Here is a 27,942-nt window from a genome sequence, read left to right on the forward strand (position 1 = left end):
GGTTGCGCTGGTCTACTGCTTGACGTCGACGATTTTCTTTTTTTGCGTCGTGTTTCGACATCCCCGATCTACAGTAGATTGTCCACTCCGTCCCCCATCTCTCCTTGGCGACAATCACAACGAACTCGAAATTTGTCCAACCCTTCCCTTATTTTTTTTTTTCCTCCTCCTTTCTCCCACCCTCTATCCCTCCCCCCCCTCTTTCGTCGAGAATTGCCTTTACATCAAATAAAACAAATACTCTGTCACGGGCATGCCTCCCGGTGACGTTCCTTTGCCAGACAGCCTGGTGCCGGGCAACGGGGCGGTTCGTCCTACGCTGAACACTGGCTATGGCGGCAGTTATCAGTCGCAAACCCCCACATCTCCTGCAGATAGCAATCGACCCTTCGACTCGCCGCATTCGAGAACCGGACCCCGATCTGTGAATAGCCCTATCGATGGAGGCCCTCCGGATGGTCGCATGGGTCGAAGGCTAGATTCGAATAACCCCAACTCAAGAGATCCGTCAACACCTCGAGACCCAGCTGGTTACTGGGAGAGATCTACGCCGCGCGACCGATCTCGTCAAAATGCCCGGCCGCATACCAAATCTCCTGGCAGTACGCAGCGGATCTGCAAGAAATGCGGAGAGCCGCTCACTGGTCAGTTTGTGCGAGCATTGGGTGCGACATATCATCTGGAGTGTTTCAAGTGCGAGGTAAGTTGGTCAGCCAGACCTCGCTGTTCACCTACTAACTGCTTTCCCCACAGGATTGCGGTTCAATCGTGGCGTCCAAATTCTTCCCCGTTGAATCAGAAGATGGAAGCGGGCAATACCCCTTGTGTGAAACTGATTATTTCCGACGATTAAAACTTTTATGTCATGAATGTGGTGGGGCCTTGCGTGGATCATACATTACTGCTTTGGAGCGCAAGTATCACATTGAACACTTTACTTGCTCTGTGTGTCCCACAGTGTTTGGCGCACAGGATTCTTACTATGAGCACGAGGGCAAGGTGTATTGTCATTTCCATTACTCGACTCAGTTTGCACAGCGATGCCATGGTTGTCACACGGCAATTCTAAAGCAATTTGTGGAAATCTTCCGCAATGGCCAAAATCAACACTGGCATCCTGAGTGCTACATGATCCATAAGTTTTGGAACGTTCGTCTTGCACCGACCGGCCAACCATTCGAGCAGCCAGAATTGGACCTCGATGCTACCGATGAAGAACGCAATAGAATCCGGGAAGAGGAAGAAACGATGGAAGAAAAGGTTTACAAGATCTGGAGTATTCTGTCCAGTTTTGAAGAGTCGTCGGCTGCATGCATCTCAGACATGCTGCTCCATGTCAGTAATGGTGCTTATATGGACGGTGTCGTCGTTGCCAAAAGGTTCATTAGTCATGTGAACGTTCTTTTCTCAGCGATTGATCTCTTAGCAGGGTATATTAAGGCTCAGGGGATGAAAGGTGAGTTTTTCCCGTAGTTTCTACAGAGAATCGTTATTGACTTGTTGAAGATCTTGCCTACGGACGCGAATCCAAGCTCCTGTGCAAGAAAATCGTTGCATTCTTTGCACTGTTGTCCAAGACCCAAGAGACTGGAGTTCGCAAATTGGGCGTAACTCAAGAGCTTTTGTCTTTGGTGACTGGCCTTGCTCATTACCTCAAGCTTCTCATCCGTATCGGCCTCCAAGGTGCTTTGAAACTCGAAAGGGAAACACGTAGTCCTAGTGGATTGCATAACTTTTTGGATTCCTTGGGTGATCTCGAGGCCCTCAGACCGGTCGAAGATGAAGAGTCAGCCTCTGATTTGATGGCAGGAGTTGAGAGTCTTGCCGACCAACTCTCAGATTGCTGCACGGCTTGCAAAGAACCAATCGACGACGAGTGTGTCATTTTTGGTGACCTAAGATGGCATATCAAGCCCGCGCACTTTAACTGTGTTGCGTGTCAGAAAGACCTGATCGCCGATCTTCAGGACGCGGTATGGAGTGCAAAGGACAAGCGGCCGTTCTGCCTAAGCTGCGCTGGACAAAAGGGCGTAACTGCTGATACTACCAACACTTTCATGCGCGTAAGCAAACTTCAGCAGTTTGTCTTCTTGCTCCAAGTCGCTCTTGCGAGACTTCTATCTGTTTTGCGTGCAGGAGGGACTTTGCCCCATACGTCTGGTACGTTATTCCTACATACTTTTCTCTCTGTTGTTTTTTCACGGTCCACTAAACTTTGCTACGTCCAGATGACCCCAACCTTAAAGGATACGAGGCCAAGGATGGTCATAGAGCCCCAGATGCCGACCCTCGCAGATCGAACACACGATCAAAGTCCTATACCAGCTCGGCCAAGGACGGTCCCGAGGAGTCTTCTCTCGAGCAAACAGTGGGAGAAATGCGGCGACTGCGCTCTATTCGGAACGAACGTACTTTGTCCACCACCTACAAAAAGGCACGAGCATCCCGAATTATTGATGGCCCAGAAGGAAGAAGCGTGCGACCTGGTTCTTCCGGTGGCGAAGGCACTGATCCACGCGGCCCTGGGTTCCAAATTGTAGAGGAGAAGGATGCCAATGGCGAGACCGTTACCGACTTGACCTTTGGAAACCAGGATGCCTTGACTCTGGATGACATCCCAAGGATCGTTGCTGCGGAGCAAGCCAAGGAGCAGCGACCCAACGCATACAAACACGCTGGCTCAAAGCTCGTTACAGGAGAACCTATGCCCAGGTACAACTTTGGCCATCAGCGTGGTGTATCCGGTGCCGGATTGGATCCTCATATGATTGAAACAGCCGGCAGAACCAAAAAGTACTTTTCCGAACTTTCTGCCCTGGAATACTTCATCGTTCGTCACGTTGCAGTACTTTCCATGGAGCCATTGCTTGAAGGATACTTGAACTTGGAAGAGCTTTTGTCTTTGATTGAATCGCGAAAGCCTACCATATGGAACATCTTCGGCCGTGCTTTCAAGGATCCCAAGAAGGGTGGCAAGAAGAAGGGCGCCTTTGGTGTGAGCTTGGACTACCTCGTTGAAAAAGAGGGCACAGAGTCAAGTCACGGCGTCGGCCCCGGCGCACTTCGCATTCCTGCACTGGTTGACGATGCTGTCTCGGCTATGCGACAAATGGATATGTCCGTCGAGGGTGTTTTCCGAAAGAATGGCAATATCAGAAGACTCAAGGACCTCTCGGATCTTATTGATAACAAGTACGAGCAGGTGGACATGACAAAGGAGAATCCCGTCCAGATTGCGGCTCTTCTCAAAAAGTTCCTTCGAGAAATGCCTGACCCGCTTCTGACATTCAAACTCTATCATCTGTTTGTCATTTCTCAGAGTAAGTCTAGTCCAACAGTGCGAAGATGTTCTCCGCTAATCAATATTAGAAATCCCCGACCCTGAAAAGCAGAAACGGGTACTGCATCTCACATGCTGTCTTTTGCCCAAGGCGCATCGTGACACAATGGAAGTTCTTTTTGCCTTCTTAAACTGGACTTCATCTTTCTCACATGTCGATGAGGAGTCTGGTAGTAAAATGGACATTCACAACCTCGCGACTGTCATGACGCCAAACATTCTTTACCCTAACGCCAAGAGCAATACCGTGGATGAGAGTTTCCTAGCTATTGAGGCTGTCAATGCGCTCATTGCGTTGAATGACACCATTAGCGAGGTAAGGTTTTCCATCTAGTTTTACATTTCATGGTACTAATTCGTTTAAAAGATCCCTGAAGATTTGCAGTCGATTCTCAATGACACCAGTTTCTTCAAGGAGAATGCTGAAGTGACCACGAAGGAAATTCTCAAGAGATACGGAGACATCGCCCGGGGAAGTGTTTCATCGAAGCCCACCAATGGCGGCGAGACTGTCACGATCACAAGCTCTAGCAAAGGAACTAGTACCCCTGCTTCGGCACGCATCGAAACCGACCCCTCGCAGGACGCGGCGTGGCAGATGCAGAGCTCGGTTCGCCATGTCCAGAGCCCTGTTGGAGGTGGACACTCCCACTCAACCAGTGCCACTCCGCATACTGGTAAGGAACTTGCAACTCAACAGCCCGGAGTCTATCGTGAACGCAGCACCAGCAATGGCAGTCAGCCGAACTCGATTCAGGGCGAGGGACAAGGTCAGCAGTTACCTTACAGAGCACGTACAAATGCCGGTCCCATGGGAGTTGCCGGTTAATCAATGTCTGGTTGCATTTTCAGCGATAAACTATGAGATACCTTAATTTCTTGCACAGCCGCGATATTTTTGTCCTTTTTTATCATATTTTCTTGATGTCGATGAATCGCATTCATTTTGAGCTCCAACTGCACGTCACTGGCGTACCAATTGGGCTTTTCAGCGTTCTTTCATTTTAACCGGCAGGAATGGTTGGATGGAGTTATTTCTCCTTTCTGATTGACACGATTTTCGAGATTTTACCCAGATGACTGACTGATTGGTGATTTGCCATGATGGATCGATGACACTTAGTTCTTTTCCTCTTCCTTTCTCCCTCCCTCTACGCGCCTTATCTTGGCCTCTGCCCAATTCTCGCTGCCTGAGGAGCAGTACATTTACCCAAGACGACCTGGTTATCTTGATCCCATTTCATTGACAACTTGGATGCCAGCCCCCTGGTTGGTTAGCCAAAGATCGGTTTTGATCGCTGTGGTCCGTCATATGCATGGCTGGGACTTGCTGTCTTTTTTTTTTTTTTTTTTTTCTCTTTCTTCCACCTCTCTTTCCCCTCCAGTTCTTATCTCTGACTGAGATCTAGCGTGGCCATGTCTGTTTCAATTTTGTGCCCCCGGTGTTTAATATTTCCCCATCCATCAATTACGATGCGAAATCAACGAGTGTTGTTTGTTTTGTTTCTTTTCAACAGCCGGCCAGCATGACCGCAAAAGATACCTGTGTTGAGTCATATGTGGTTTCTCTTTTTCTTTCTTTTTTGAAATTTTTGTCCTTTTTTTTTTTTAATCACACTTTCATCCAGCCTACTTGAGCTGATATCCCAAGTTTGTTTTATCTATTGTATCCACATCATCCCAATGTTCTTAGGGCATTTGATGTCATGGAAACACGATTCATAAAAACCAAAAAACAACAGGTGTAATTTACATACAGTTGCAATTGAACGGAATGCAATAGTGCCAATTCCATGAGATTCCTGCCATTTAAGCGTGGTAATGATCTTTGTTGTCCTACAGTAAGCAAATCCTAAGTCGAATCTAAGTGATAAGTGAAGAGTGAGGCATTTGCCTGTCCATCCTAGTCCCCCAGCCCCCGCGGTTCAGCAAGGATAGATATGCAGATGTCAAGACTGATGCGTCACATACTACATGACTGATTCATGCATGATCATTTTCAGATCAGCGAAAGATAACAGCAGATGCTGTAGAAACAGTTGATCATTCTGGTCTGGATAAATGCATGTAATCCCACAAAAAAAGTCCGATTTGGATCAAGATTGAATAAAAGAGCAATTCAAAGCTCTACGAAACGAAGCCCACACGATAGTCAAGAAATGATGCAGAAACCGATGTCAAAACCGGTCAGAAAATAATAATCCAGAAAAAGCAGTTGCCCAAATCCGTCCCAAAAATATGCAGACACTTGAGACTCCCATATAAAAAAACAAACACCAATCCTTGGTATGGTTTAACTCCTCGCCGAGAAAAAAAAAAAAAAAGTCCCACTACTCCAGTGTGGACTGACCAAGTCCATGGTTATGCGACGTTAGTCCTTATAAAAAACCCATTTCTCCTTTTTAAAACGTGGAGAATCTACACGCGCTTGCGCAAGACTCTACGCCCTGTTGTGGGAGCTTCACCTCCTGAAGGGGCAGTAGTCTTCTTGGTCTGTGAAGCGGTGTTTCTTTTGGCAGCCGCAGTGGGGGCCTGGGCTCTGGAGGCGGCTGTCTTCTTGGTTACCGTGCTTGAGGTGGTAGAAGCATTGGTTGCCTTCCTGGCACCTGTACCCGTGCGCGTTGGCTTGACAACGGTTGTCCCAGAGGACGCTGTGGAAGAGACGGTGCCCGTGCTGTTTTTGCGGTCAGCTTGGCGGGTAGCGGGTCGTGAGAGAGGCGATCTAATGCCCTTGACTCCGGTCGCAGCTCTGCTAACAGGCCTCTTCGATTGTTGGGAGGCTGGCCTGTTCTCTGCTGCTGCCTTTGATCGGGCGCGAGCGTTATCGACCGACAGGCTGGCGCTGGTTGCCTTGAGGGGACTAGTCGGCTTTAACGGCGACATGGGCCGGGAGAGATAGGAAGGCTGCGGCTTGCCGGGAGAAGCACGGAACGGGGACTGCGGATAAGTCCTCGAATTCAATGATTTCGGAGAAAGGATTCTGTAGTCCGGTCCTCTTACTTCCTGAGATACCACGCGTGAAGTACCAGAAGCAGCACCGGGCTTGCCGCGTCTCTTGGGGTTTTTCAGCGCATCAATTTGTTCACCTGCAGCAGGTGCGTTTTCTTTGTCGAAATATTCGTGGCTAGACGAATTAGAGGAATTTTCGACTGGTAAAATATATATGACATACCTTTGCTTCTTAGTTCTACGCGCATTTGTTCCTGCAGCAGAGGAATCTTGGTCGACAGAGATGGTGGTGATATTTCGCGTTCCCTTGGTCGGGTGGACATGTTTCTTTGGGGAGACATTCTCTAGCTGCGCCCGGGAGGCATTGCTATGCTTCTCCAGCAATTCGCCCATGTTTGCCTTTCGGAGAGCCACGGGAATACGATTAACGCGTCTTTCAATTCGTGCTCGCAAGTCATTTGCCTGGAGGGCATATTGTGCGCGGAGTTTGCGAGCTCGTTCAGTAACTGAGGCCAGAGTCAGAATACAGGATACAAGTCAAAGGCAGTGACAGCCAGAACATACTTTCAAGCTGCAGATTGTCCATGAGAGCCTGTTTCTGGCTCCTGGTGATTTTCATCTTCTTCTTGGGAGGACTGCCCGTAGGCGTCTTAGCCTCATCGGTGCGAAACGCGTCGTCCTCTGGGGACTTGCGCTTGGTTGCCAATGGAGTCATGGCGAGGGAATGGGTTGGAGTATTGGTTTCAGGAGGATTGTAAGATGTGACGTGTAGTATTGCAGCGAAAAAGGGAAGCAGGCGGTGTAATGGGTGGGCGTGGAAAGGCGAATAAAGTGGTTGACGAAGGAAGTTGTGGTGGTGATGGTGGGAATAAACAAGAAGCGCTGACTTAATGCGTTTCCCGAACGGTTTAGCTCCGATCGGCGACGAAAGAGGGTGTGACATCTCAGGCCAGCTCCAACCACCACCGTCACTGCCATTACACCCACCATCGCTATTCCATCGCTTTTTGCACCCCACCCAGCTCTAATAGACAATTCCGGATTTACGTTTTACTGAGTTTTCGTTTTGACTTGAATTGTTTCTCGGTTTTCGCCCTCTAAACTCCGCCAAGATGTCGCTCGAAGCAACCATGATCGTGTTCGTAGCCACCCCCCTCATCTCTCTTTAAGCTCTGGACATGCCACTGACAGCTTCTACAGTGTGGACAACAGCGAAAGTAGCAGAAATGGAGATTATACGTGAGTTATGTCATCCTCCTCGACTCGTCCTGGCCGTTTCGTTTCTGACCCGCCCCAGCTCGACACGATGGCAAGCCCAGGTCGATGCCGTCAGCGTCATCCACAGCGCCAAGATGCGCGTACATCCTCAGTCGGCCGTTGGACTCATGAGCATGGGCGGAAAAGGCCCCGAGGTCCTCTCGACATTCACATCCGACTTTGGTAGCATTCTGTCAGGTCTGCACCGGACTAAGATTCATGGCACTCCTCATCTTAGCTCCAGCATACAGGTGGCTGGTGTATGTCATATTCCCTGTTGTCGATCCATATGATACAAAAAGCAACAGAAATACTGATATTGTTTTGTTTACAGCTTGCCCTGAAGCACCGTTCCGAAAAGTCCCAGCGCCAACGCATCATCGTGTTCTCCTGCTCTCCGATCGAAGAAGACGAGAAGACATTGGTGAAGCTGGCCAAGAAGATGAAGAAGAACAACGTTTCGATCGACGTGATTGCCTTTGGAGACCTCGAATCCGACCAGACCAAGAAGTTGGAGGCTTTCGTCGAGAACGTCAAGGGTGGCGACGGCTCCAACCTCGCCATCATCCCTCCCGGCCCAAACCTGCTTAGTGAAGAGCTCCAGGTCTCGCCCATCTTGGGCGGCGACGGTGCTGGTGCTGAAGGCGGTGCAGGAGGAGACGGTGGTGAGGGCGGTGGCTTTGGATTTGAGGATGCGGCCGAGAACGACCCCGAGCTTGCGTTCGCTCTCCGGTTATCTCTGGAGGAAGAGAAGAACCGACAGGAGAAAGAGAAGCGGGATCAGGAGGAGCAAGAAGGCAAATCTTTGCTGGACAACATTCCCGAGGAGGGAGGTAGCGGAAGTAAAGACAAGAAAGAGGACGGAGACAAGATGGATACCGCCTAAGGGACACATAATAATGTTCTATTCAGGATGACCTTTGATGCATACCCGGCGTTTTTTCTACCTATCTTGTCTTGTAATTCTAGAAGGTGGTTCTAAAAAAGAGAGACACGCTTCATAGGATGTGATTTTGAGTCTATCGTATCATAATCGTTGATCCAAGCCACCATAATTAAGTACAGAACACAAAGGACAGAAGGAAAGGAACAATGTCATAAGTTGTAGTCGTTACCGGCACATCTGCCTCCCTCCCACAGATATATATCATATCATAAAAATCAGATCAGATCAGATCAAACCAAACACTCACGTCCTCCCCCTCAACCACCCAGCCAAATGCCGATCGAAACTCTCACACCGCACCGGCATCTCCAGCTGATAAAACGGATTCTTCATGACAAAATCGGCATACAGCTCGTAGATCTTGCGCACGATCACCTCGATATTCACCGTGAGCGGGTCCGTGAAAAGGAGGAACTTTGTCCCCGTCAGGGTCTGGAAGCAGGTGAGGCGGAACTTGTCTGTTTCGAGGTATTCGATGCCCGAGGGGGGGATGCCGGGGTTGGGGAAGGAGTAGGCGGATGTAGTTGTGGTCGGGGTAGATGTTCCTGATGGCGAGGAGACGGTATTCGAGGAGGAAGAGGAAGCTGCTGCTGCTGGGGGGGTTGTTGCGGAGAGAGGGAGTTTGGGGGTGATGGTGCGGGTGATGGCGTGGACGCTGTAGGTTGTTGGTTAGTGGCATGATATATTGAAAGTCGAGAATTGGGGTGAATTGAAGCATACCCGTGGAATGTCCCTGCTAGGACGAGATAATCGTTTGTCGAGAGTTTGCGCAGACCGGGCTGGAATTCACGCTGGTAGACCAGTCCGCCGGCTTTGTTGATGATGATGAGGGAGAAGACGGTCCTGCGGTTTCGAGTCAGTTCGTGAGGCCATATGGGGACTGGAAGTGGGCATTAGCGCACATGATGAAATTGAGGGACCTGACAGATGACCTGTCAAGGGATGAATTGAGGCTATTGTCTGTGCAGCATGAGGATTTGGGGATGTTGGAGTCCAGCGAGGCGTGGATTCGGCGGAATGAGAATGCGGAGAGTGTTAGGTTGTTTATTCCGCACCCAGTCTGGTGGTGGTAGATTGAAGTGGGGTGGCATCAGCCAATGGGGGAAGAGTATTATGGGAAGTGTGGGTGTTTTATAGATGGCAACTATCTTGATTCTCAATCTTGCTGAATAGCTTACGGCAAGATAATAGTTATCTTTTATTTGAATGTAAACAGTTTATAGTATCTATCTATCTATTTGAATGTATCGACATGGCTGATAAAGGAGGTATCATCTAGAAACATATATCCAACCGCTACAATTAAGCAACACGAACAACATCGCTAATTTCAACAATAGACTATAACTCAAGTTAGCAAGTATTCACTCAAACAATACTATCAAAAGAACAGAACTTACCGGCCCATGCTGTGCCTCAGTCTTAATCGACTCACTCTCATACCTAACCTTCTCACTACCCCCAGCCTTCACATACTCGAGATACTTAGGCGCACCAGGGAAATCAGTATTATCAGCAACCATCTTCGAGCCGACCTTGAGCAAATCCAACTCCTCCAGCAGCTGCAAATCAGGCAGATAATATTCCTCCCAATGATCAAAGAACGCAACATCAACCTTCTCAACTAATTTACCCTCTCTATGCAACTTCCTCAGCGACTCCGAGCCCGGCCCCTCAAGCACATGCACGATACCCTCTAACCCAGCAATTTTGATCATATCGCGCGCAATAACAGCCATCTTGGGGTCCAGCTCGAACGTGTAAACGTTGCAGCCGGCCAGATTGTCGCCGTGGAGGTCGCGCAGGATCGCACCCCATGCTATCGCGGAACAGCCGACAAAGGTCCCGAATTCGACGAACTTCTTGGGCGCGGGTTGCATGGCGGAGACGCGGTCTCGGGCTGCGATGAGCTTGCCTCCTTTGAAGATCATCATGTGGTTCGTGCTGGCGTAGGTCTCGATTGCGTTCACCACGGCCCAGGGGTTGTTCTGGATGGCTTCTGTGGGGGTGGTGAGGAAGTGCTCGTGGAGAGCCTGTGCGCGGGCTTCCATTCTCTAGATTGCAAGATATGTGAGTAACTCAAGTCGAGTGACGAGTCAATGGTTGAGATGACTTACGTTTTGGATAACTGGAAGGACTATAGGTTTCAATCACGAAGTAAACGATTCAGATCGAAGAATTGATATAACTGGGATGATAGCAAGACCAAGAGCGATAAGTTTGACTTGATTCGATTGAAGAGCCATGATCACCGCGATAGATATTCAGTACTTATAAAAAAAGCATCGGGAAAAAGACAAAGATAACTTATACCTACTTGCTCAGCCTCGGGGTTGACCTCACCAGCTCCAACCAATTCTCCGTTCATCGGCCATTTTCTATTGCAGAAATCCTCACCCCCGAGGTAATATGATCTCATCTGCGATAAATCCGCGTCCCTGCGAGGCTGAGTCGAAAAGCTTCGAATGTCGACGCATACAAGAGTGGACTGTATAGGGCTGGAAAGGCCGAGAGCACGGGGTCCACTTCTGCTTTTGGATACACCGACCGATATGCCCGAGGGGGAGGAATGGCGGTAAATCCGAATAGCATCATAGACGTAGTTGAATTCTGGGCGTTGCGATAGTCGTCACATCGTCAGTTAGGCTCGTATTGTACTACCAAGGCTCTGAGCTGTTTCTCACGTGGATACATCCTTCGGGAATCCTTCTGCTATCCCTACCTACACGATACGATCTCGTTTACGATCGATCGAAGGAACCAAGAAGTCTTAGTTTTACGATCGTGGAGTCGAAGTGGATTTTCAAAGTTCATAGTTGTAAAAAATAGTATAATTCATGGGTATTGTGCTGGATATGAGTCATGAACAAAAAAAAAACAAAGACACTAACAACAAGTACAGGATATCATTCATCGTTAGGTTTTCGTCAGAAAAAAAGAAAATTAAAACTGTGTAAAGTCCGTCATGAGAAGGGGGAAAAAGAAAAGAAAAAGAACAAAGGAAAAGAAAACAAAAGAAATTATCAAATCAACCACCACACAAAGAAGCCAACTTCAGCTTCCCTGCATCTACCTGGACGATCCCCTCGCGAATTGCCCAATCGCGCAACCCGAGATCCTCTTTTTCCAGGTTCTTATCCTCCTTCTCAAAATGGCGACCGACATGCTCCATGCGCTCATCCCAGCTTCGCTCGCCCATGAATTCTTTGCCGCAGAATCCACACGTACTGTGAGCAGGCGCTTGGCGCTGTTGGTGCCAACAGCGCTTGCGCACTTCTTCGAGCTGCGACTCAAAGGCCTGGTTCTCCTCATCGGAGGGGTCGCGGCGGGGTTTCCGGTCTTGCCAGGGTGCATGCATACGACGCTGGTGTTGAGTGAAGAGGTCTTTTCGGTTGAAGTCATTGGGCTGAGATGATTCGCCGATCGCATGGCCCTTGCGGCATTTGCCCTTGGAGGTCACGTTACAGGCGCCAATGTCACATCGGTAGAAGCCGAGCTGGATGTGCTGCGAGCTGACATGCCGCTTCCACTCATTCTTGGACACGAACGTGCTTGTGCATCCGTAAGGGGCGAAGCTGCATACGAACAGCCGCCCGGCGGCATCTTTGTCTGTCTTTTTGGATGAAGATCGCGCTCCAGCGGACCGGGGACTGAGGCGACGGAAATTCTGATTGGGCTTGCTCACTCCATTCGAGGACGGTCTTCCCGCTGATCTCCGTCGACGGGTGATCTGCGGCTTGGAAAGAATACTAGCTGGTGAGGGAAGGGGTTCGTGGTAATCGGTGTTTGCGGAGCTGATCACAGGGGCCTCGTACGAGGGGGTGTGGTCGATGACGCGGTGAATTGGCTCAAGCTCAAGCGGTTCAAGCTTGACCATTGACTCCGGCTCTGGATAGTGCTGAACATCATACGGCGACACCGAGTGATTGAGCCCGGCGAGCGCATCAGGCGAGGGGTAGCCGCCGAGATCCATTGAAGGAATCATACTATCCTCGTAGGTGTATGGCGGGGACATGTAACATCCCACATTGTTACCCCAGCCAGTACTGCGGGGGCTGTCAGGCCCTGAGGTCGAGGATAGATCGCCGCTCCAAGGCGATGGGTAGCGATCGACATAAGGAGCAGGAGAGTGAAGTTCCATCTTGACATTGGGGAATGCGACATGGTAGGGCGGGACAGGTTCATCGGTCCATGAAGCATACGGAGGGAAACAATGGCCCTTGGTGGAATCCTCAATATGGGTTAAATGGCGCTGAAGGTGGACAGCCCGAGGGTGGTGAATAAGATCTGTCCCGGAAAGGTAGAGCTCATGATCATCCTCCAGAGAAGGATTACTCATGGGGCCAAAATGATGGAAAGCCATGGTTTAGTTGGTAGTACAAGCAACAAGAGGGGCAAGAAACATGACAAGGAAAAAGGGAGAAAACGAAAAATAAAAAAAGAAGACTTGTTCCTGCAGAAGCAGACATCGAAAACCTGAGGAAATGACATCGGTATAAATGTGCTGGGCCCTTCTGGGCGTACGCAGGGCAAAGACCGGGCAAATCCTCAAATCCACAAGATGGCAGTTGAGCCGCAATGAGCCCCAGGGATAGACTTCGTGCTCGTGGGATCTGGCCAGTAATGGTTTAGTAAAAGATCGACTGGGGCACCGTAGGCGAATACACCAGTAACAGCACCCCTGCATCCGTGGATGATTGTCATTTGCGAGTGACCCATCTGTAGGGTTTGTTTCTTTTTTTCCCTCCCTCCGTTTTCCGTTCTGCGTATGGCTCATTCCTCTAATCTCCCCCTACCCCGGGCGATGACAGAGCGAAGAGATAGATCATCGTATCCACCGCATGGGCGGCGGTGCCCTGAGGCCCTCGTGGTTTGACACGATCGAGAGCTAGACGAGGATGGGCCAGCAAAGCCGAAATCAGCAGAAGAAAGCGATCAACGTGGAAAAATTCCCTGAATGGCGTCATGCTAAAATGTTTGTCGGGATTGATTGGATCATTTCAGCGGTTCATCTGTCAGAGGTGTCCCTATCTGTTGGATCCAAAGTCAGACTCAGCCTCCATACCAAGACCTGCAGGCAGATTCCGCTCCGGTTTGGTTGTAATCCTGGCCGGGGGCTCGGAGCCACTAGACCGTACACAGTAGGGATAGGAACTGGGGGTTCGGAGACTAACAATCGAGAGAGCGCGTGTGAAGCCCTGAAGTGCAGATTCAGCCTCAGCAATGTTGGGCAGTGCCCGCACTACCAGCAGACTAACGATGAGTTGGCCGGGATGGGAACACAGTCGGATTGGCCGAGGCGATCGTAGGACGAGTCATGCCCATTCTCTGTCCACGGCGGTTGGACTGCAGGTGATGCTGGAAGAGGTAACTATTCAGGATCATCACAATTAATTACTTGCGCCCGGGTGCTGGAGATTGAAGGTTGCTTGAATGGCATTACCCACTTTTGTTGTGGCCGCTGGCGGTTTGATTTGCCGTCAGCTGTCATCGTTGCTTTTTTTTGGCGTTTTCCCGCCGCAGGTCTTGGTGTCGCTTGCTCGTTGCTTTTTTCTTTCTTGGTATGCATCTCTGTGCATGTTATTAATGCTCATCAGACACTGATCAAGAATTCAATTTTTGGTCTTCTATCCTGGTCTCGCTCCAGGGGTTGTGGACTCGTCCATCCATATTCTGATGATCGACTCACCGAATCAGACCGACGCATAGCCACGGAGTAAGCAACCATTAGACTCAATGACGAGTCCTCCGATCTAAGCAAAACTGAAGCACCGTGTCCAAGACACAGGGTCAGGGAAGGATTGAGGAGAATAATACAGATGAGGAGTGGATGCTAGATGCAGGCCAGGCAGAAGGAATTCCTGCGTGAGGACGACTCTTGGAGGCTATTCACTGCAAATCACATGACACCAGTCCATTCAGCCCTACCAGCTGTCATACTGCACATTATGGGGAATAAGCTATTTCTCTAAAAAAACATCAAAATCGAGCAAGTTCCGCCGTGGATATCATATCAAGTACAAATACACCAACAAATCAATTAATGGCCAATATAGCCTGCAAATCACTCCTTCTTGTCCTTCCGAGAGTTCTTCGGCACTCGCACCAACCAGTACAGGAAGATGGCCGCAAAGAAGTTGAACCCGACATATACAAACAAGAGCCCGACATTGCGCCATGTGTCTGACGGTGACATGCTCATCTCTTCCAGGAATTGGTCGGTGGTGGACAAGGAGCAGACTTGGCAGTCCGACGTCGCGTCCCCGTTCAGCAGCCGTCCTCCGTAGTTCGCCACATATGTGTCCAAGAAAGCAGAGCAGTTTTGGCCTGATGGGGGTTGCAAAGCCAGCAGCTCGATATCAGAGCACTTAACATCGGCCCCAGCAAGCCCTGTCGACATGACTGCGGACACAAGGTATGTAAACGGCGACACTCGGTACATGAAGATCCAAAACCTAGGAAGCGCTCCTGGACTCGACAAAACACTACAAAATAAGTTAGCAAAGAAAAGTCTTGAAACAGAACAGCTAGGAAGTGAGGCATACCCGTTGAAGATGAGACACAGGGAGAACATCAGCTGCGCAATGTTGCTACCTGTCTCTGCCTGCTCAATACCGGCAATCATCATGGAACTGAAAGTTGACGCGAACATCATGAAGAGCAACACAAGAAGAAACATAGTACCGCCCCGTTCATGAACCTCCTCAGGAGCATTTCGATAGAAACCAATGGGGTAGTACCAGCAGAAGTACGCCGGAACTGCCATCAGAATGTTCCAGGGCAATTCAACCATTATGCTCGCCATCATGAACGCTTTCCAGGAATACGCTTTGGACGGTCGCTCTCGAACTTCGTACAAGGAACGCTGTGTCACGAAATACGGCATCATCTGCTGCACCAGGTTGGGGAAGATAATCAACAGCATGAAAATGGCAAACATTTGGTTCTGCATGCCCTGAATACTAGTCGCTTCTCTCCAGAAAGTGAAACCAATGAACAGCGGCTATGGAAGAGCTTATTAGCATGGGATTCTCACAAAATGATGACAAATATTACTTACCGGCAGAATGCACATGGCTGCCTTCGAGTAGATGTACGATGGACTGCGCCAGTACTGCTGGAACATCCGCTGAATACAGACCAGGAATTGCGCCCACAGAGGCATCGCAAACTCCCCATACCCAGCGGCCCGTGGGGCCTGAGGCCGTTGCGACAATTCGGCTTTCATAGTGGCCAGTTCCTGACGCACCTGCGCACGCTCAGGACTTTTCTTCCACACCTCGGGCCAATCCTGGTCAGCATGCGATCCTGGAGCAGCTCCAATCACCTCCAACATCCACTCAGCAGGGTTGGCAGTCTTTGGACATTTAGACGATCCATTGCTTTCAAAGTACTGTATCAAAGTCTGCATATTGGGCCCAAGACCACCAAAGTAGACAGTCCTTCCACCCCTAGCCAGGAAAAGCAACCGATCAAACTGCTGCATGAGCATGGCGGATGGCTGATGGATCGTACAGAGAATCGCTTGCCCATGATTAGCCAGCGATCGCATAAGTGAGCAAATGGACCAGGCGGTCTGACTATCCAGACCCGAGGTGGGCTCATCGAAGAAAAGGAGAAGGTCTGGTTTGGCCGCAATCTCGACACCAATGGTCAGGCGCTTTCGCTGCTCCACGTTGAGGCCTTCGCCCAAGACACCGACAACGGCCTCAGCATATTCCTCCATGCCAAGCATCTTGATAACCTCTTCAACATAGGCTAGCTTCTCTGCCCGTGGAGTACTCGCTGGTTGACGGAGAACGGCACTGAATATGAGGGCCTCCCGTACAGTACTTGTTTCCAAATGCAAGTCCTGCTGCTGGACGTAGCCAGTCTTGCGCTGGAAGGAATCATCGCGTATACGCCCATCCACCAGCATTTCACCAGTGATAACACCCATAGTCACTCGGTTAGCCAGAACGTCCAGTAGGGACGTCTTTCCTGCTCCTGTCACACCCATCAGTGCAGTTAAAGTACCCGGTTTGACCCACCCATCGACATGGTCGAGAATGCGTCGTGTTTCGCCTTTAATGTTGATGTCATAGCAGACATCTTCCCAGTGGAAAATAGACGTTTGGCTGACGATCGCAGCAGCTTGATCATGTCCTTCTTTGCCCACCTGCAGCTTTTCTGACGAGATAGCTTCTTCGGAGTCGCCTCGACTGACACTCTTTGCAAATGCAGGAATCTTACCACGGGGGAAAACGAGAATTTCGCCCTTAGATGGCTTGGCCCGAACAATCTCACTCGACACAATGTACATGATGAGAGAGAAAAATAAGAAGCCCAGAAGAATACCAAAGTTACGCCAGAGGTGTGGTGCGTAATATTCGTACGAAATATTAATAAACGCATCACCGTCGATAAAATCGTTACCAGCCTTGGCCCCTTTTGAGGAACAGATCTTCGAGCTTAGGGGGGTATTCTCATAGCCAGGCCCTGCTGGTATGTATGTCGAACATGGGAATCTGCGGCCGCTGAATTCGTTGATCATAAGAGCCTCGAAGGCGTACTGGTCATCATCAGTAAGTCTGAGCGGCCTTTAATGGGTCTTTTGAAATGGAGATACTCACAGCAATGGGATCCAGATAGTTCAGCCATCGAAACCAAGGATGCATGTCTCGCGTTTGGATGGTAAAGCCAGTGTAAATGACAAGGATCATCATGAACAAGGACGCCGGAACCATTGCCTGTGCCCGAGAGCGAGAGATGGCACCGATCCAGCGAAAGATGTTGGACATGGTAAGCGTAGTAATGATGGAGAACAGGAAGAAAACAAAGAAATGGCCCGGGGTACGACGCAAGTGAGTCATGAAGTAGATGATCAGATTGAACACAACTCCCACAACCGCTTTGGCCGGAAGATCGACGATAAGAGAACTGATTGCTTCTGCAGACGGATGATACAATGCATATTTGTCATGCTTTTCGACGATTGGCCGTTGCTGCCAGAGGGTTAAGATTTCCAGAGAGCTTGAAAATGCATTGAGCAGAATCGAGAAGAAGAGTAGGGCACCGCGACGGAAAAAGCTGTCAGTCCAGCCGTTGAGATCGTAGAAAACACTGGAAACAATGAGAGCCATGGCGCTGTTGCCAATGACCGTAGCCAGGGTCATGCTTAGATCTCCTTTCAGACGCAGAAAACCTCTCCAGAGGCACAGACGGACCTGCATAGGATAAGAGAGCGTGTATGGAGATGCTGCCCGTGTTCCTTTGGCCTTTTCTGCTGCTCGAGAGCGGGAGAACTCATTCAGTTTGTCGCCAGCGAGAGGGAATTCACTTCGGAAAGCTTCCATTTCAGACAGCAACTGTTGTCGTTCTGCACTATCCCTCCATCTTGCTGCAAACTCGTCTGGGGTGCGAGGCACAAGATGTTCAAAGCCCTCACGAGCGATTCGCTCAGTGGGGCTTGTCAAGGATGTAAGAAAATCGGCAGTTGTTTGTCTGTCTGGACAGTGGAAACCCATATCAATGAAGAAGCGTTTTGCATCTTCTGCTCTTCCAAAGTAGATTTGACGGCCTTCGTAAAGAACAATGGCTTTTTCAAAGAGATCGTAAATAGCCTGACTAGCCTGGTAGATAGCCACAACAGCTGTTGAACCAGTGTAATCGGTAGATAGACGAAGATTCTTGACGAATTCAAGAGCCGTTGAACTATCAAGACCGCGTGTACTGTTGTCCCAACACTGCAGCGGGCTGCCGCATAGGGTTGTCTCGGCTATACTGACTCGTTTTCGCTCTCCTCCAGAAACCCCGCGAATGAATTCATTACCGACCTGTGTGTTCATTGTATGAGAGAGACCCAACATTGCCATGGTGACATCTCGCATGTGCTCAGCATACTGGTCACGCGTGACACCAGGGAGACGGTTGACTGGTGCTCGAGCCATGGCGGCGAATAGCAGTGTCTCACCGGCAGTGAGTTGAGGGAAATGAGTCTCCGTCTCTGCCTGATAGATGACTTCTCCACGGAAACGACTATGCATCTCCTCCCATGAGATACCCTCGTATTGAATATCAGTGCCTTCATCCAACCAAAGACCATGCGTTTCACCCGCAATGGTCTTGAGAAAGGTCGAGCAACCACTACATTTTGTTAGGGAATGAAAGAGCATATAATATGAACAGGGGTAAATCACCTTCCTGGACGTCCCAGAACCACAAGCATCTCTCCGCTGCGCACAAGGCCTTCAAAGTTGCGCAAAATATCAATGCGGACTTGATTCTTGTGTCCCATCAGGCCCCGGAGCCAACCGACACCTTTGAGCCACATATTGCCAACATCAGCCTGATAATCCGCTGCGGTACCATACCCAAACGCATTGAGATTGCGAAACGAAACACCGGCACTGCGACGCGGGTAGCGGTCCGGATCGCGCGACGTGATATGCAACATATTCTTCACCCATTTGCGCGAATTGAACTGGTCCGAATTCGGGTCGAGCTCTGGATCGCCACTCGGGTCGAGAAATGTGTTGAATCCATCGCCGGTTATGGTGCTTTTTTGGCGTGAGAGAGTTCGTGCTAGAGCTGTAATTTTTTCCTGGTCTTCACTTTTGATGCCATCCTCCGATTCTGCTTTTGCGGTTTCAGAGCCCCCTGCTTTGTCTTCCATTGGTGTAGAATCCCGGTCTGCCTCGGAACTTGCTGTCTGCGGACTCAGGGCATTTTCAATCTCTCGACCCAGGTCGGCCGACGCAGCTGTTGCCCCGAGGGGAGCTGGTGGTTGAGCCATCGTGGCGAAGAACGTTAATAGTCGAAGGTATCAGACATAATAGAGCGAAAAGTGTATATAGGGGAAGAGGAGAAGAAATAAATAGAAAGTAGGGAGGAAGGAAAAATTGAGCCGATCCCAAGAAGCTAAGCTCGACATCCAGAAATGGCAAGGACCTTATACATCATTATCGGGACGGACCCGGCCAGATTCATGGGACGGAAAGCGGATGGCAAAGCATCCGAGAGCCATATACGAAGATCAGATAGAAATGGAAGCTTACTGGTGGCCAGAGGCGAAGCAAGCACATGGAAGACAAGGCTTGGACATGTGTGGTACGGAGCAGGAAAGACCCGATTGTCGTGATTTGCACTTGATTTCTCCTATTACTGCAGTGTTTTCTCCGGGTGTTGCGTATCCCGTTTCCAGTCATATCTCCACGGGAGAAAAGCAGTCCGGAAGTCTTTAATTACAGTTGATTAAGTATGGGATTTTAGTTCAGATGAACCGTTATATGAGTGGAAATACGCAATACGCGCCCCTGGGCATACAGTGTTGTGGGGCAGGAGGGGAGGACACTCTCTGATTGGCGAAGCTAGCTATTGACTTGACGCGGGAAAGCACTCTGATTGGCTTCGTATTGCCTGCGTATTAGGTCCGTTATTTCCTTTAGGCTGGCTCCACCGAAGCCCACTCTGACCCAATCATGCCCCGGATCTAGCCTGATTAGGCCAAGTCAGGCGATCGTCATCGGAGAAAACACTCGACCTTAATTTTGATATCACGAGCATTTCATAAATGGGTATGCCCTTTGAATTGGAGAACTAACTCTCAAGTTTCTTGAAGATGGTTACACCGCTCTGGAGTTGACATTAAAGTTGATATGATGTTAGCAATTTCTGTGTAACTTCTGGTGCATTCCATATACTATTTATGGGCATTTGGCATTTCAAATACTGATGTAGTTTGCCTATGCACTATGCACAGTTGGTAGTACAGAGTACGAAGCAACACATATGGACCCCAAGGTGCAAGGCATATTGCAGCTTCGACAATTAGACATATCCCTGAAGTTGCCAACTATAAGGCATAACTCACATTTTTCGGATGCATAAGCAGTCAGATCGAGGAATGTTTCACATTAGATGAGATTGACCAAATCAGTGTCTATTATACCTCATACCACGTGAAATACTGCAAGGCTGAGCAATAATAGTACTACGAAAATAGTACAAATAACCTGCATCGGAATTCAAGGATCTGGTCTAACCGTGGTTATTTTTGTCACCATTATTTGATATATACCAACTTAGATGTTGAAATAAGCAACTTACTTAAGCTGCTATCTCAGTGACCTGTCCTGGGTTTCATCAAATCCGATTATTGTAAACCGCCCTCAGAGGATTTTTGTCTGTGGCAGCCCTGTATTGTGCTGATACTATCACTCATGTAATAGCTATTGACAAAGACATACCCCCTGACTGACTCCCTAGATATATATCCTCCTAGAAAAAGCTTCCATCCATTTCCGACTCCACAACTTCTCATCCCGGAAGCTATTTGCCCCTAACATCTCGTCAAATCCGGTACCAAACCCATGATATTACCTAGACGCAAGCCTGGCATGTATTAGTATGTGACAGTACTACTTATACCATGAATCATTCAATATATGATGGCTCCAGACCAGAAGTGGCTGGTCGCGGGCACTTTTAGGAGCCCCCGGACCTCGATAGGGGAGCAAATGAGGAGGGGCTGCAAGGCATTGCCAGCAAAGACGCAGGAAGTCCTCAAGAAGCCCCTCTACATTTATTCCCGTATCCATGGCCTGGGGGCTTCTGAGAGCCCCTGCAATAAGTAACTAATAGCTCAAGTCAATTAACGCGTATGATTGTTCAAAATCTCTAGAGATGGGGGGAGGAAGTAACGTTACCATCAATGATGGACTAATCATGGTTTAATTGCCAGACAGACCAAGAGCCTGCACGACGCGGCGCACGGCTGCGATATCCTCGCTGCTGTCCTCCAGACAGCCCCGAGAATCGCTTCCACAGTGTCGGACATGTCTCCATTCGACACGAAGTTGCCCTGGGAGCGGTTCGTGAAGATCAAGCGCTCGAGACCTTGGAAAAACCCCCTTTCAGCGAGATAGGCATTGTTGGCACGCGTCGTCAGAATCTGGGCAATGGCACCTATCCCGACAGAAGCATTAGCTGAGCTTGTCCATACCCTCATCCTGATCCACTTGCTCACCTCTGGAGAGACCTCTATTGTATTCATCCACAGTCAAGACCAGTCTCAAAACCGCATCTCCGACTAGAGCGAGTCTTTTGTTTCCGGTGGGACCAGCTGGGATTCCGGGAATGTAAGATCCCGCAGTCTGAAGGGATTCTCCGGCGAACCTGTTATTGGTGAACTCGTAGTCAACCATCTCCTCGAGGTCATGAATTCTATCAGCAAAAGAGCCGGAAATGAGAGACATGATGGGCACAGTTTGATCTTCTTTGGTGTATCTAGGATATAGTGGGCTTGAAATTAAAAAAAAAGGGCTGTTGACTCAAGAAAAGATGAAGTGAAGAGAGTGAGGGAAATGATGGGATGATTGAGGGGTGAGGGGTTTTGAGTCAGCATAACGCGCTAGGATGACAGCTAAGTTGTGATAATTAAGAAATATTTACGTGGGTTGTTCGCATTATATTAATTGGAAATATCACTCTGATTCTGCTGCTAAATCATCACTTTATGCCACAGTCGTTGGAGGTATATATTTTCGACATATCTTTTCTATTGACGACCACACTGCATAGATTAGGTCACCCAACCTATGAAAGGCGTAGGGCTGCCCATCTACAACGGACTCAATCTATTTTCCATCCAAGAAATATCATATGTATCTCGTCCATTGCGCATTGTATCCGTGCTGTAGCGCATGGAATAGTCAATAATGTGCCCAGCCTCCGGACTATGGGTGTATCCAAAGAAAGTATCCATAGCCAAGGTCACAGCCTGAATACTTTTGCAACTGTCTATATAAACAGCACCGAACAAGGCCTTGACTGTGGTTGCCATTTTTTCATCGGACACGCGGCCATTCTGCGAGACACCGTACATAAGTAGATCAAGATCTTTGTCGAAACCCTTTCCCATAAGGTAAGCATCGCTTGTTTTTGTAGAGATGATACGGTTGATTCTTTCTAATTTAAAAGCCAAAAGTTAGTTGCTTAACCTTAATAATCTTGTCTTTTGCCTGTCTACCTGTGTCATCACCTCGATCATATGAACGCGAAGCCAGGGCCAGTTTCAGCGCCATTATTCCGAACAATGCGAGCTTTTCGGCGCTATCATACGAATCGAGACAAGTAAATCCGGGAGAGATGGCTTGGAGGGCAAGGTCGTTTTTCACGAATTTGTAGTTGAGATAGGTTTCGACGCTTTGGATTCTGTCATCATCCGAGCTCCAGCGATTCATTTTGGTGATGCTGGGCAGCTGATATGTCTTTTTATGGCGTGATCAAGGCTTGGTGGTTGTTGGGAAAAGGAGAGAGCGAGAAGATGGATACATAGAGTTGAATATGGGTATCCTTTTAACTCATTTGCCTGTAAGAATAACAGGGAGAAGAAAGAAACGAAACAAGGGACCCCCAAAGAAAAGACTGCATTGTTGCTATTCACTGCCAAGACAGTCGTTTGCATGGATTTCTCTACGACTCAACTACCTAACTGATTCTCCTCTCCACCGACATGCCACAGCTCTTCCACCCATCTCAACTATCAAAATCTACCCTCTCAAAGTTCTTCTCCAAGAATATGCTGGTTCTTGAAGACACTCTGCAACCAGCGCATACCATCCACTTGAACCGAATTGACAGTGGAATCAACTGGGGGCAACACTTCCTCCTGAATCCGCGCAACTCCCGTGGAAGTGAGAACACGACCGTTGGCCGAGATTGCCTCTGCCGCAATCTTGTCGACACTGTGTCCCTTCAGATGAAACGAAGTCTCGAAGCCAGTTCGCTTGCTTTCGCCCAGATACGCCCGCGATCCGTATGCATCAGTGAGTGCATAGAATCTCCAGGCAGCCGTCTCAGTGTCACCGTTCCAAGACACATACACGGTAGTTCCTTTGTTGTTCTTCAAAGAGACAATGGCAGGCTTCTCATTAGGGGTTCCCGTCCAGTTGTAGCGGAAGGCCCGATAGTTCTGCACACCCTCGCCCAGGAAGTCGGAATCCATATAAGCGTGGAAGATGGGAGTTCCATCCGATCGAAACTCGGTCACTGCGCCCTCTGATCCCCAGTTCACGAGAGCGTTACCATTGGGAAGGACCTGAGTGCTTCCTTGAGACTTGGCGAGGAGTCCATCTGGGGGTGCGAAGGCTTGGACGACCTTAGCAGTCCAGGTAGCCGTGTTGACAGAGATGATCTTGCCCTGTGAGAAAGGATGCGTGTGGAGCTCATTGCCACGACCGTTCTCAGTGCCGTGAGCGGAGTTGTCAAACAACGAGATGACTTCCTCGTCGTCAGTCTGGGAAAGGAAGCGAGCGTGGTGCTGGAAGCAGAACCATGCATTGTCTCCCATCTCAAAGTCGGATTTCTTGCCACTGAGACGCCAGATGATCTCTCCGGTAGTACCGTTGATCTTGTGAACTGCACAAGCATCACGGGCTGAGATCAGGTAGTTACCCTCTGCGTCTTTGTCGACCGAGTTGATGTGGAAGTAATCCCATGCATCAGAAGAGTTGTAGCCAGCTCCAGCTTGCCCAGGGTTAAGGGGGATGACGGCCTCTGAGCTGTATTAGCTTGGGTCGGATTGGAACATGACAAAATGAGGACCTTACCATCAGGGGAGACATGAGCAAGGCTGGACCATTCGAAGAGCAGCTCGCCAGTTTGGATGTCAAGTTCTGGATAGGTTAGATACGCCTGTCGACAAGGGGAACCTAAACATACCTTGGATGATAGCATCGACAATCCACTGCTGCTCTGGGCTTCCACCCCAACGGCTCAAGTCAATTGGAACAGGTTGATAAACCTGGATGAGAGCGGTCTTCTCGTCGATGATATGGAACTCGTGCTTGTCCATCAACTTGTGGTTTCCGGCCCTCAACTCGCGGATGGTCTCATAGTTCTGATCGAGGAAGGTGGCGTGGCCATGTCCATGTCCATAAGCTGGGTTATGGTCGCCTTCAAAGGAGAACAAGACGTCCTTGCCGTTCCAGCGAGCCTTTTGGAAGTTGGCCGCCCAGATGGAGTAGTACGTATAGCCGGACCAGACTAACTCTCCATCATCGCGAACAATATACGGGCCCTCCTGACGCGGTCCATGGTTGCCGGGAGTCGTCAGACCGGGAAAGGGAGCCACAAAGAGATAGCCCTTTTCGACTTCCGAGGTGGCTGGGATGGTGATATTCAACCGAGGAGGTGCAAGATCAGTCCGCGACTTGAACTGCCAGTCGGCGGATGCCAACGGCAGCAAAGCAACTGCACTGATCCAGGACAATGCAGCCTTCATTCTGAGATGCGTTTAGAAACGCTGACCAAGTGATTAGCTTCCATCAGATCCATTGTGTTCAGCGAAGGGTACATTAACCTTGGCTAGGTATTCTGCACTTGACACTCTTGTGCTATCGGCAATTGATGCTTGTTGCGAGTATGTGCTAATTGAAAAAAAAGAACAAGGAAGAGAAGAGGGGCAGCCAGACTACTTGTATCCGCAAATTCACAGCTCATTTCCCATTGCTGGCTCATATTTAATTTTTATCGTGCCATTCTGCGGACCGATTTCGTGCTTTGGATGATGCCATTTAGAGACAGCAGCCGATGAGGATCATCAACGCCAATTGCCATATTCAGTGCCCGACAACCCACCCCGCTGCTGCATCTACGCCTACGGCACATATTGTTCAATCAGAGGCAACAATTTAAAGGACCAAGAATATAAGCGACTGAAGCGAGGGTCGAGACTGAGTCGTCAATCGTCATTGTGGGGTCAGGAACAGTTGTTGACAGGAACCGTCCCACTGCTCGGTATTCTCATTCCACAGTCCACACATTTTGAATTATTCGGATGAACTAATTATTTCTTGGATTCCGATGGAAGAAATTTGATTTTTTTCCCTACATACAACTGGCGACAGCAACAATTGTCTGGCAAGATACCACAGAAAAGTAGGAAATTGCGAATCGACAATGTCTCACCCTCCCGATCCAAATACGACCCAGGGAGCTCGCCAGGTCACAGCAACCTTTGGCGATGACTATGACGCAGAGTCATCGTTGCCAGCAGCGCATGAGCAGCAGCCTCTCTTGCGACCAGAAGATGATGCGGCAGCATGGAAGCCACCCAGAGGTTTTGTATGGATTCAAATCGGTGCGTTCTACCCAGTAATAAGTAGTCATGCCCTAACGGAAGCAGCCATCATGTCGAATGTGTTTCTCTCGGGGTTCGATGGAACTATCACGGCTTCAACCTATGCCGTGATCAGTTCGGAGTTCAATGCGGCCAATACGGCCTCGTGGTTGACGACCTCGTATCTCATCACTAGCACTGCCTTTCAGCCATTGTACGGTCGCCTGTCTGATATCTTTGGAAGAAGAGCGTCTTTCTTTACGGCCACTATCTGCTTCATGGCTGGATGTCTAGGATGTACGTTGGCGAGGGATGTCCTTGTTCTCAATCTGATGAGGGCATTGACGGGTATTGGAGGTGGAGGATTGATGACCATGGGTAAGTACAGTATAGACCTGCCTAAGACAACCGACTGACGAGATAGCCACAATTGTCAACTCTGATCTCATTCCATTCAGAAGGCGCGGAATGTACCAGGCCACACAGAATGTGCTTCACGGCTTTGGATCGATCTGCGGCGCTTCGTTTGGAGGGACGATCGTAGATTCAATTGGATGGCGTTGGTGTTTCCTGCTACAGGTCCCAATTTCTATTTTTGCTCTGGTGACCGGTCATCTCGTGCTCAAGCTTCCTAGAAGGGATGATTACGGACAGTCTAGCCTCGGCTTCCGAGCGATCTGGAAGTATGTCGATTTGTCTGGTGCATGTCTTCTGATTCTTGGACTTTCGAGTCAGTTGGTTGGACTGAGTCTGGGTGGAAATGTGCTTCCTTGGAGTAATATTTGGGTCATTCTATCGCTGGTGGCAAGCGTGATTCTCCTGGCGATCTTCATGGTCATTGAAGCGAAGACGACCGCAATTCCTCTAATTCCCCCGAGGATGTTGCAGGGAGTTTTGCCCATCGCCACTCAGGTTGCCAATGTTTGTGTTGGAATGGCTGCTTATGCTGTGAGTTTTGCAATATCTACGTGATGGGTCATACTGACTTGATAGTTCCTCTTCACTCTTCCTCTGCTCTTCCAAGTAGTCCTGCTGGATTCAGCCACCAAGGCCGGTGCAAGACTAGCTATCCCATCCTTGGCGACACCGATCGGTGGACTTATTTCTGGAATTGTTATGTCACGATGGGGCAAATTGGCTTATCTTGTACGTCTTGGCTCGGTGTTGATGTGTATTGGGAATCTACTTGTGATGGCCCTGCAATTCAACGATTCGGGATGGAAGTACTTTGCCTATGTGATTCCCGCCAATTTGGGACAGGGCATCGTGTACCCGGGGATTCTATTCACCTTTTTAGCTGCATTCGACCATGCTGGTGTGTACTGCCTTGATATCACCAAGAAATTGGCTAACAATCTAGACCACGCCGTGTCTGCATCGACTGTCTATCTCGTTCGTTCGCTAGGAACCGTCTGGGGCGTTGCGATATCGTCCGCAATTGTCCAAAACACATTATACTCAGGCCTTCCAGAGGCCTTGAGTGAAATACCAGATAAATGGAAAGTAACACCTTCCTTGCTCCCGCATGTGATTTGGATATGGAACAATGGCTGATCGCATCTTACTACTTGTCTAGATTATTGATGATATCCGGCACTCGGTGTCTGCGATTCATGATTTGCCCCCGGATATCCAGATGGCTGCTCGATTGGTTTACTACAAAGGAATTCGACTTTCTTTCCTTGCGTCTGGTAGCTTTGGACTGATTGCGACCGTTGCTGCGTTCTTTACCAAGGGCAAGGGGTTGAGTCGATCGAATGAATAGATAGACTCGACTAGATGCTGGAGAGTAAAGGTAAGTTTGAGATGGATTAGGGGATGGATAGTGTGAGACAGGGCGAAGAAGCTATACTAGATGACACCATCTAGCTGAGTCTAGAAGAATGAGATTGAGTCTTATAATTTCGACAAGTAGCCCCAATTCAACATGTGTTGATCCAAGGATTCATTCCGCCCCGTGGAGAAGAGCATTACCGAGGATCCCTCCACCTCGGAATGGAAACAAGACTCGCCTGGCAAATGATGCTATACAAATGCATGATCCCCATGAAGCTACTCCATAATGCGGGGGTGAATGACATCGATCCGGGGTCCCCATTCCCACCCCCGCACGCAAAACAAGCCTTGAACCATCGACGAGCGACGATCTGCAGCCCAGACGAAGCCATCCAGACGGACCATTCCGCCCATTCCGCGATGAAGCTGTGTTTCGTGTCTGCTTCTATTGGTGGTGCTGCGTATCGTGAGTGATAGTCGCTCGGAATTCGATAAGCCATTCCGATGTTATCTGGGCTATCTTGATTATCGTGAGATATTCGATCCTGATTTTGATACTGAGTAATTAGTTTG

The 27,942-nt window shown here is 49.2% G+C and overlaps 11 protein-coding genes across 11 annotated transcripts; 3 read left to right on the forward strand and 8 right to left on the reverse strand.

The window, feature by feature from the left end:
• Positions 1-253: 253 nt before the first annotated feature.
• Positions 254-4,169, forward strand: ASPWEDRAFT_117469 (GTPase-activating protein LRG1; the record flags this gene model as incomplete). The annotated part of the gene is made up of 6 exons (XM_040828739.1): positions 254-700; positions 754-1,456; positions 1,507-2,160; positions 2,229-3,320; positions 3,370-3,656; positions 3,708-4,169. The coding sequence occupies 6 exons, from the start codon at positions 254-256 to the stop codon at positions 4,167-4,169; spliced, it is 3,645 nt and encodes a 1,214-aa protein (XP_040686143.1).
• Positions 4,170-5,394: 1,225 nt separating this feature from the next.
• Positions 5,395-7,099, reverse strand: ASPWEDRAFT_44599 (uncharacterized protein). The gene is made up of 3 exons (XM_040836302.1): positions 6,854-7,099; positions 6,513-6,795; positions 5,395-6,464 (listed from the first exon to the last, which is right to left on the reverse strand). Exons 1-3 carry the CDS (start codon positions 7,002-7,004, stop codon positions 5,759-5,761), a joined length of 1,140 nt encoding a protein of 379 aa, XP_040686144.1. The 5' UTR covers positions 7,005-7,099; the 3' UTR covers positions 5,395-5,758.
• Positions 7,100-7,241: 142 nt separating this feature from the next.
• On the forward strand, positions 7,242-8,432 carry ASPWEDRAFT_162044 (proteasome regulatory particle base subunit RPN10; the record flags this gene model as incomplete). The annotated part of the gene is made up of 4 exons (XM_040829819.1): positions 7,242-7,427; positions 7,490-7,528; positions 7,587-7,806; positions 7,881-8,432. Exons 1-4 carry the CDS (start codon positions 7,402-7,404, stop codon positions 8,430-8,432), a joined length of 837 nt encoding a protein of 278 aa, XP_040686145.1. The 5' UTR covers positions 7,242-7,401.
• Positions 8,433-8,735: 303 nt separating this feature from the next.
• On the reverse strand, positions 8,736-9,396 carry ASPWEDRAFT_54069 (trafficking protein particle complex subunit 4; the record flags this gene model as incomplete). Its single annotated transcript, XM_040838006.1, has 3 exons — positions 8,736-9,147; positions 9,213-9,335; positions 9,374-9,396. 3 exons carry the CDS (start codon positions 9,394-9,396, stop codon positions 8,736-8,738), a joined length of 558 nt encoding a protein of 185 aa, XP_040686146.1.
• A 222-nt stretch (positions 9,397-9,618) lies between these two features.
• Positions 9,619-10,756, reverse strand: ASPWEDRAFT_667243 (putative O-methyltransferase). The gene is made up of 3 exons (XM_040838860.1): positions 10,610-10,756; positions 9,893-10,546; positions 9,619-9,833 (listed from the first exon to the last, which is right to left on the reverse strand). The coding sequence occupies exons 2-3, from the start codon at positions 10,541-10,543 to the stop codon at positions 9,795-9,797; spliced, it is 690 nt and encodes a 229-aa protein (XP_040686147.1). The 5' UTR covers positions 10,544-10,546; positions 10,610-10,756; the 3' UTR covers positions 9,619-9,794.
• A 574-nt stretch (positions 10,757-11,330) lies between these two features.
• On the reverse strand, positions 11,331-12,946 carry ASPWEDRAFT_44605 (putative C2H2 finger domain protein). Its single transcript, XM_040836304.1, has one exon. It carries the CDS (start codon positions 12,853-12,855, stop codon positions 11,521-11,523), a length of 1,335 nt encoding a protein of 444 aa, XP_040686148.1. The 5' UTR covers positions 12,856-12,946; the 3' UTR covers positions 11,331-11,520.
• A 1,610-nt stretch (positions 12,947-14,556) lies between these two features.
• On the reverse strand, positions 14,557-19,266 carry ASPWEDRAFT_117761 (pleiotropic drug resistance family ABC transporter; the record flags this gene model as incomplete). The annotated part of the gene is made up of 5 exons (XM_040828767.1): positions 14,557-14,977; positions 15,038-15,495; positions 15,553-17,043; positions 17,105-18,617; positions 18,671-19,266. 5 exons carry the CDS (start codon positions 19,264-19,266, stop codon positions 14,557-14,559), a joined length of 4,479 nt encoding a protein of 1,492 aa, XP_040686149.1.
• Positions 19,267-21,195: 1,929 nt separating this feature from the next.
• ASPWEDRAFT_175750 (uncharacterized protein) lies at positions 21,196-21,727 on the reverse strand (the record flags this gene model as incomplete). The annotated part of the gene is made up of 2 exons (XM_040831406.1): positions 21,196-21,437; positions 21,499-21,727. 2 exons carry the CDS (start codon positions 21,725-21,727, stop codon positions 21,196-21,198), a joined length of 471 nt encoding a protein of 156 aa, XP_040686150.1.
• A 232-nt stretch (positions 21,728-21,959) lies between these two features.
• On the reverse strand, positions 21,960-22,800 carry ASPWEDRAFT_44612 (uncharacterized protein). Its single transcript, XM_040836305.1, has 2 exons — positions 22,501-22,800; positions 21,960-22,439 (listed from the first exon to the last, which is right to left on the reverse strand). The coding sequence occupies exons 1-2, from the start codon at positions 22,712-22,714 to the stop codon at positions 22,093-22,095; spliced, it is 561 nt and encodes a 186-aa protein (XP_040686151.1). The 5' UTR covers positions 22,715-22,800; the 3' UTR covers positions 21,960-22,092.
• A 40-nt stretch (positions 22,801-22,840) lies between these two features.
• Positions 22,841-25,111, reverse strand: ASPWEDRAFT_162051 (arylsulfotransferase family protein). The gene is made up of 3 exons (XM_040829820.1): positions 24,195-25,111; positions 24,083-24,148; positions 22,841-24,029 (listed from the first exon to the last, which is right to left on the reverse strand). The coding sequence occupies exons 1-3, from the start codon at positions 24,754-24,756 to the stop codon at positions 23,032-23,034; spliced, it is 1,626 nt and encodes a 541-aa protein (XP_040686152.1). The 5' UTR covers positions 24,757-25,111; the 3' UTR covers positions 22,841-23,031.
• Positions 25,112-25,352: 241 nt separating this feature from the next.
• Positions 25,353-27,487, forward strand: ASPWEDRAFT_186645 (MDR family MFS transporter). Its single transcript, XM_040832140.1, has 6 exons — positions 25,353-25,614; positions 25,660-25,971; positions 26,018-26,541; positions 26,587-26,908; positions 26,954-27,120; positions 27,170-27,487. Exons 1-6 carry the CDS (start codon positions 25,434-25,436, stop codon positions 27,356-27,358), a joined length of 1,695 nt encoding a protein of 564 aa, XP_040686153.1. The 5' UTR covers positions 25,353-25,433; the 3' UTR covers positions 27,359-27,487.
• The last annotated feature ends 455 nt before the right edge of the window (positions 27,488-27,942 follow it).

The sequence above is a fragment of the Aspergillus wentii genome (assembly GCF_001890725.1).
Source record: "Aspergillus wentii DTO 134E9 unplaced genomic scaffold ASPWEscaffold_7, whole genome shotgun sequence".
NCBI classification, from domain to species: domain Eukaryota; kingdom Fungi; phylum Ascomycota; class Eurotiomycetes; order Eurotiales; family Aspergillaceae; genus Aspergillus; species Aspergillus wentii.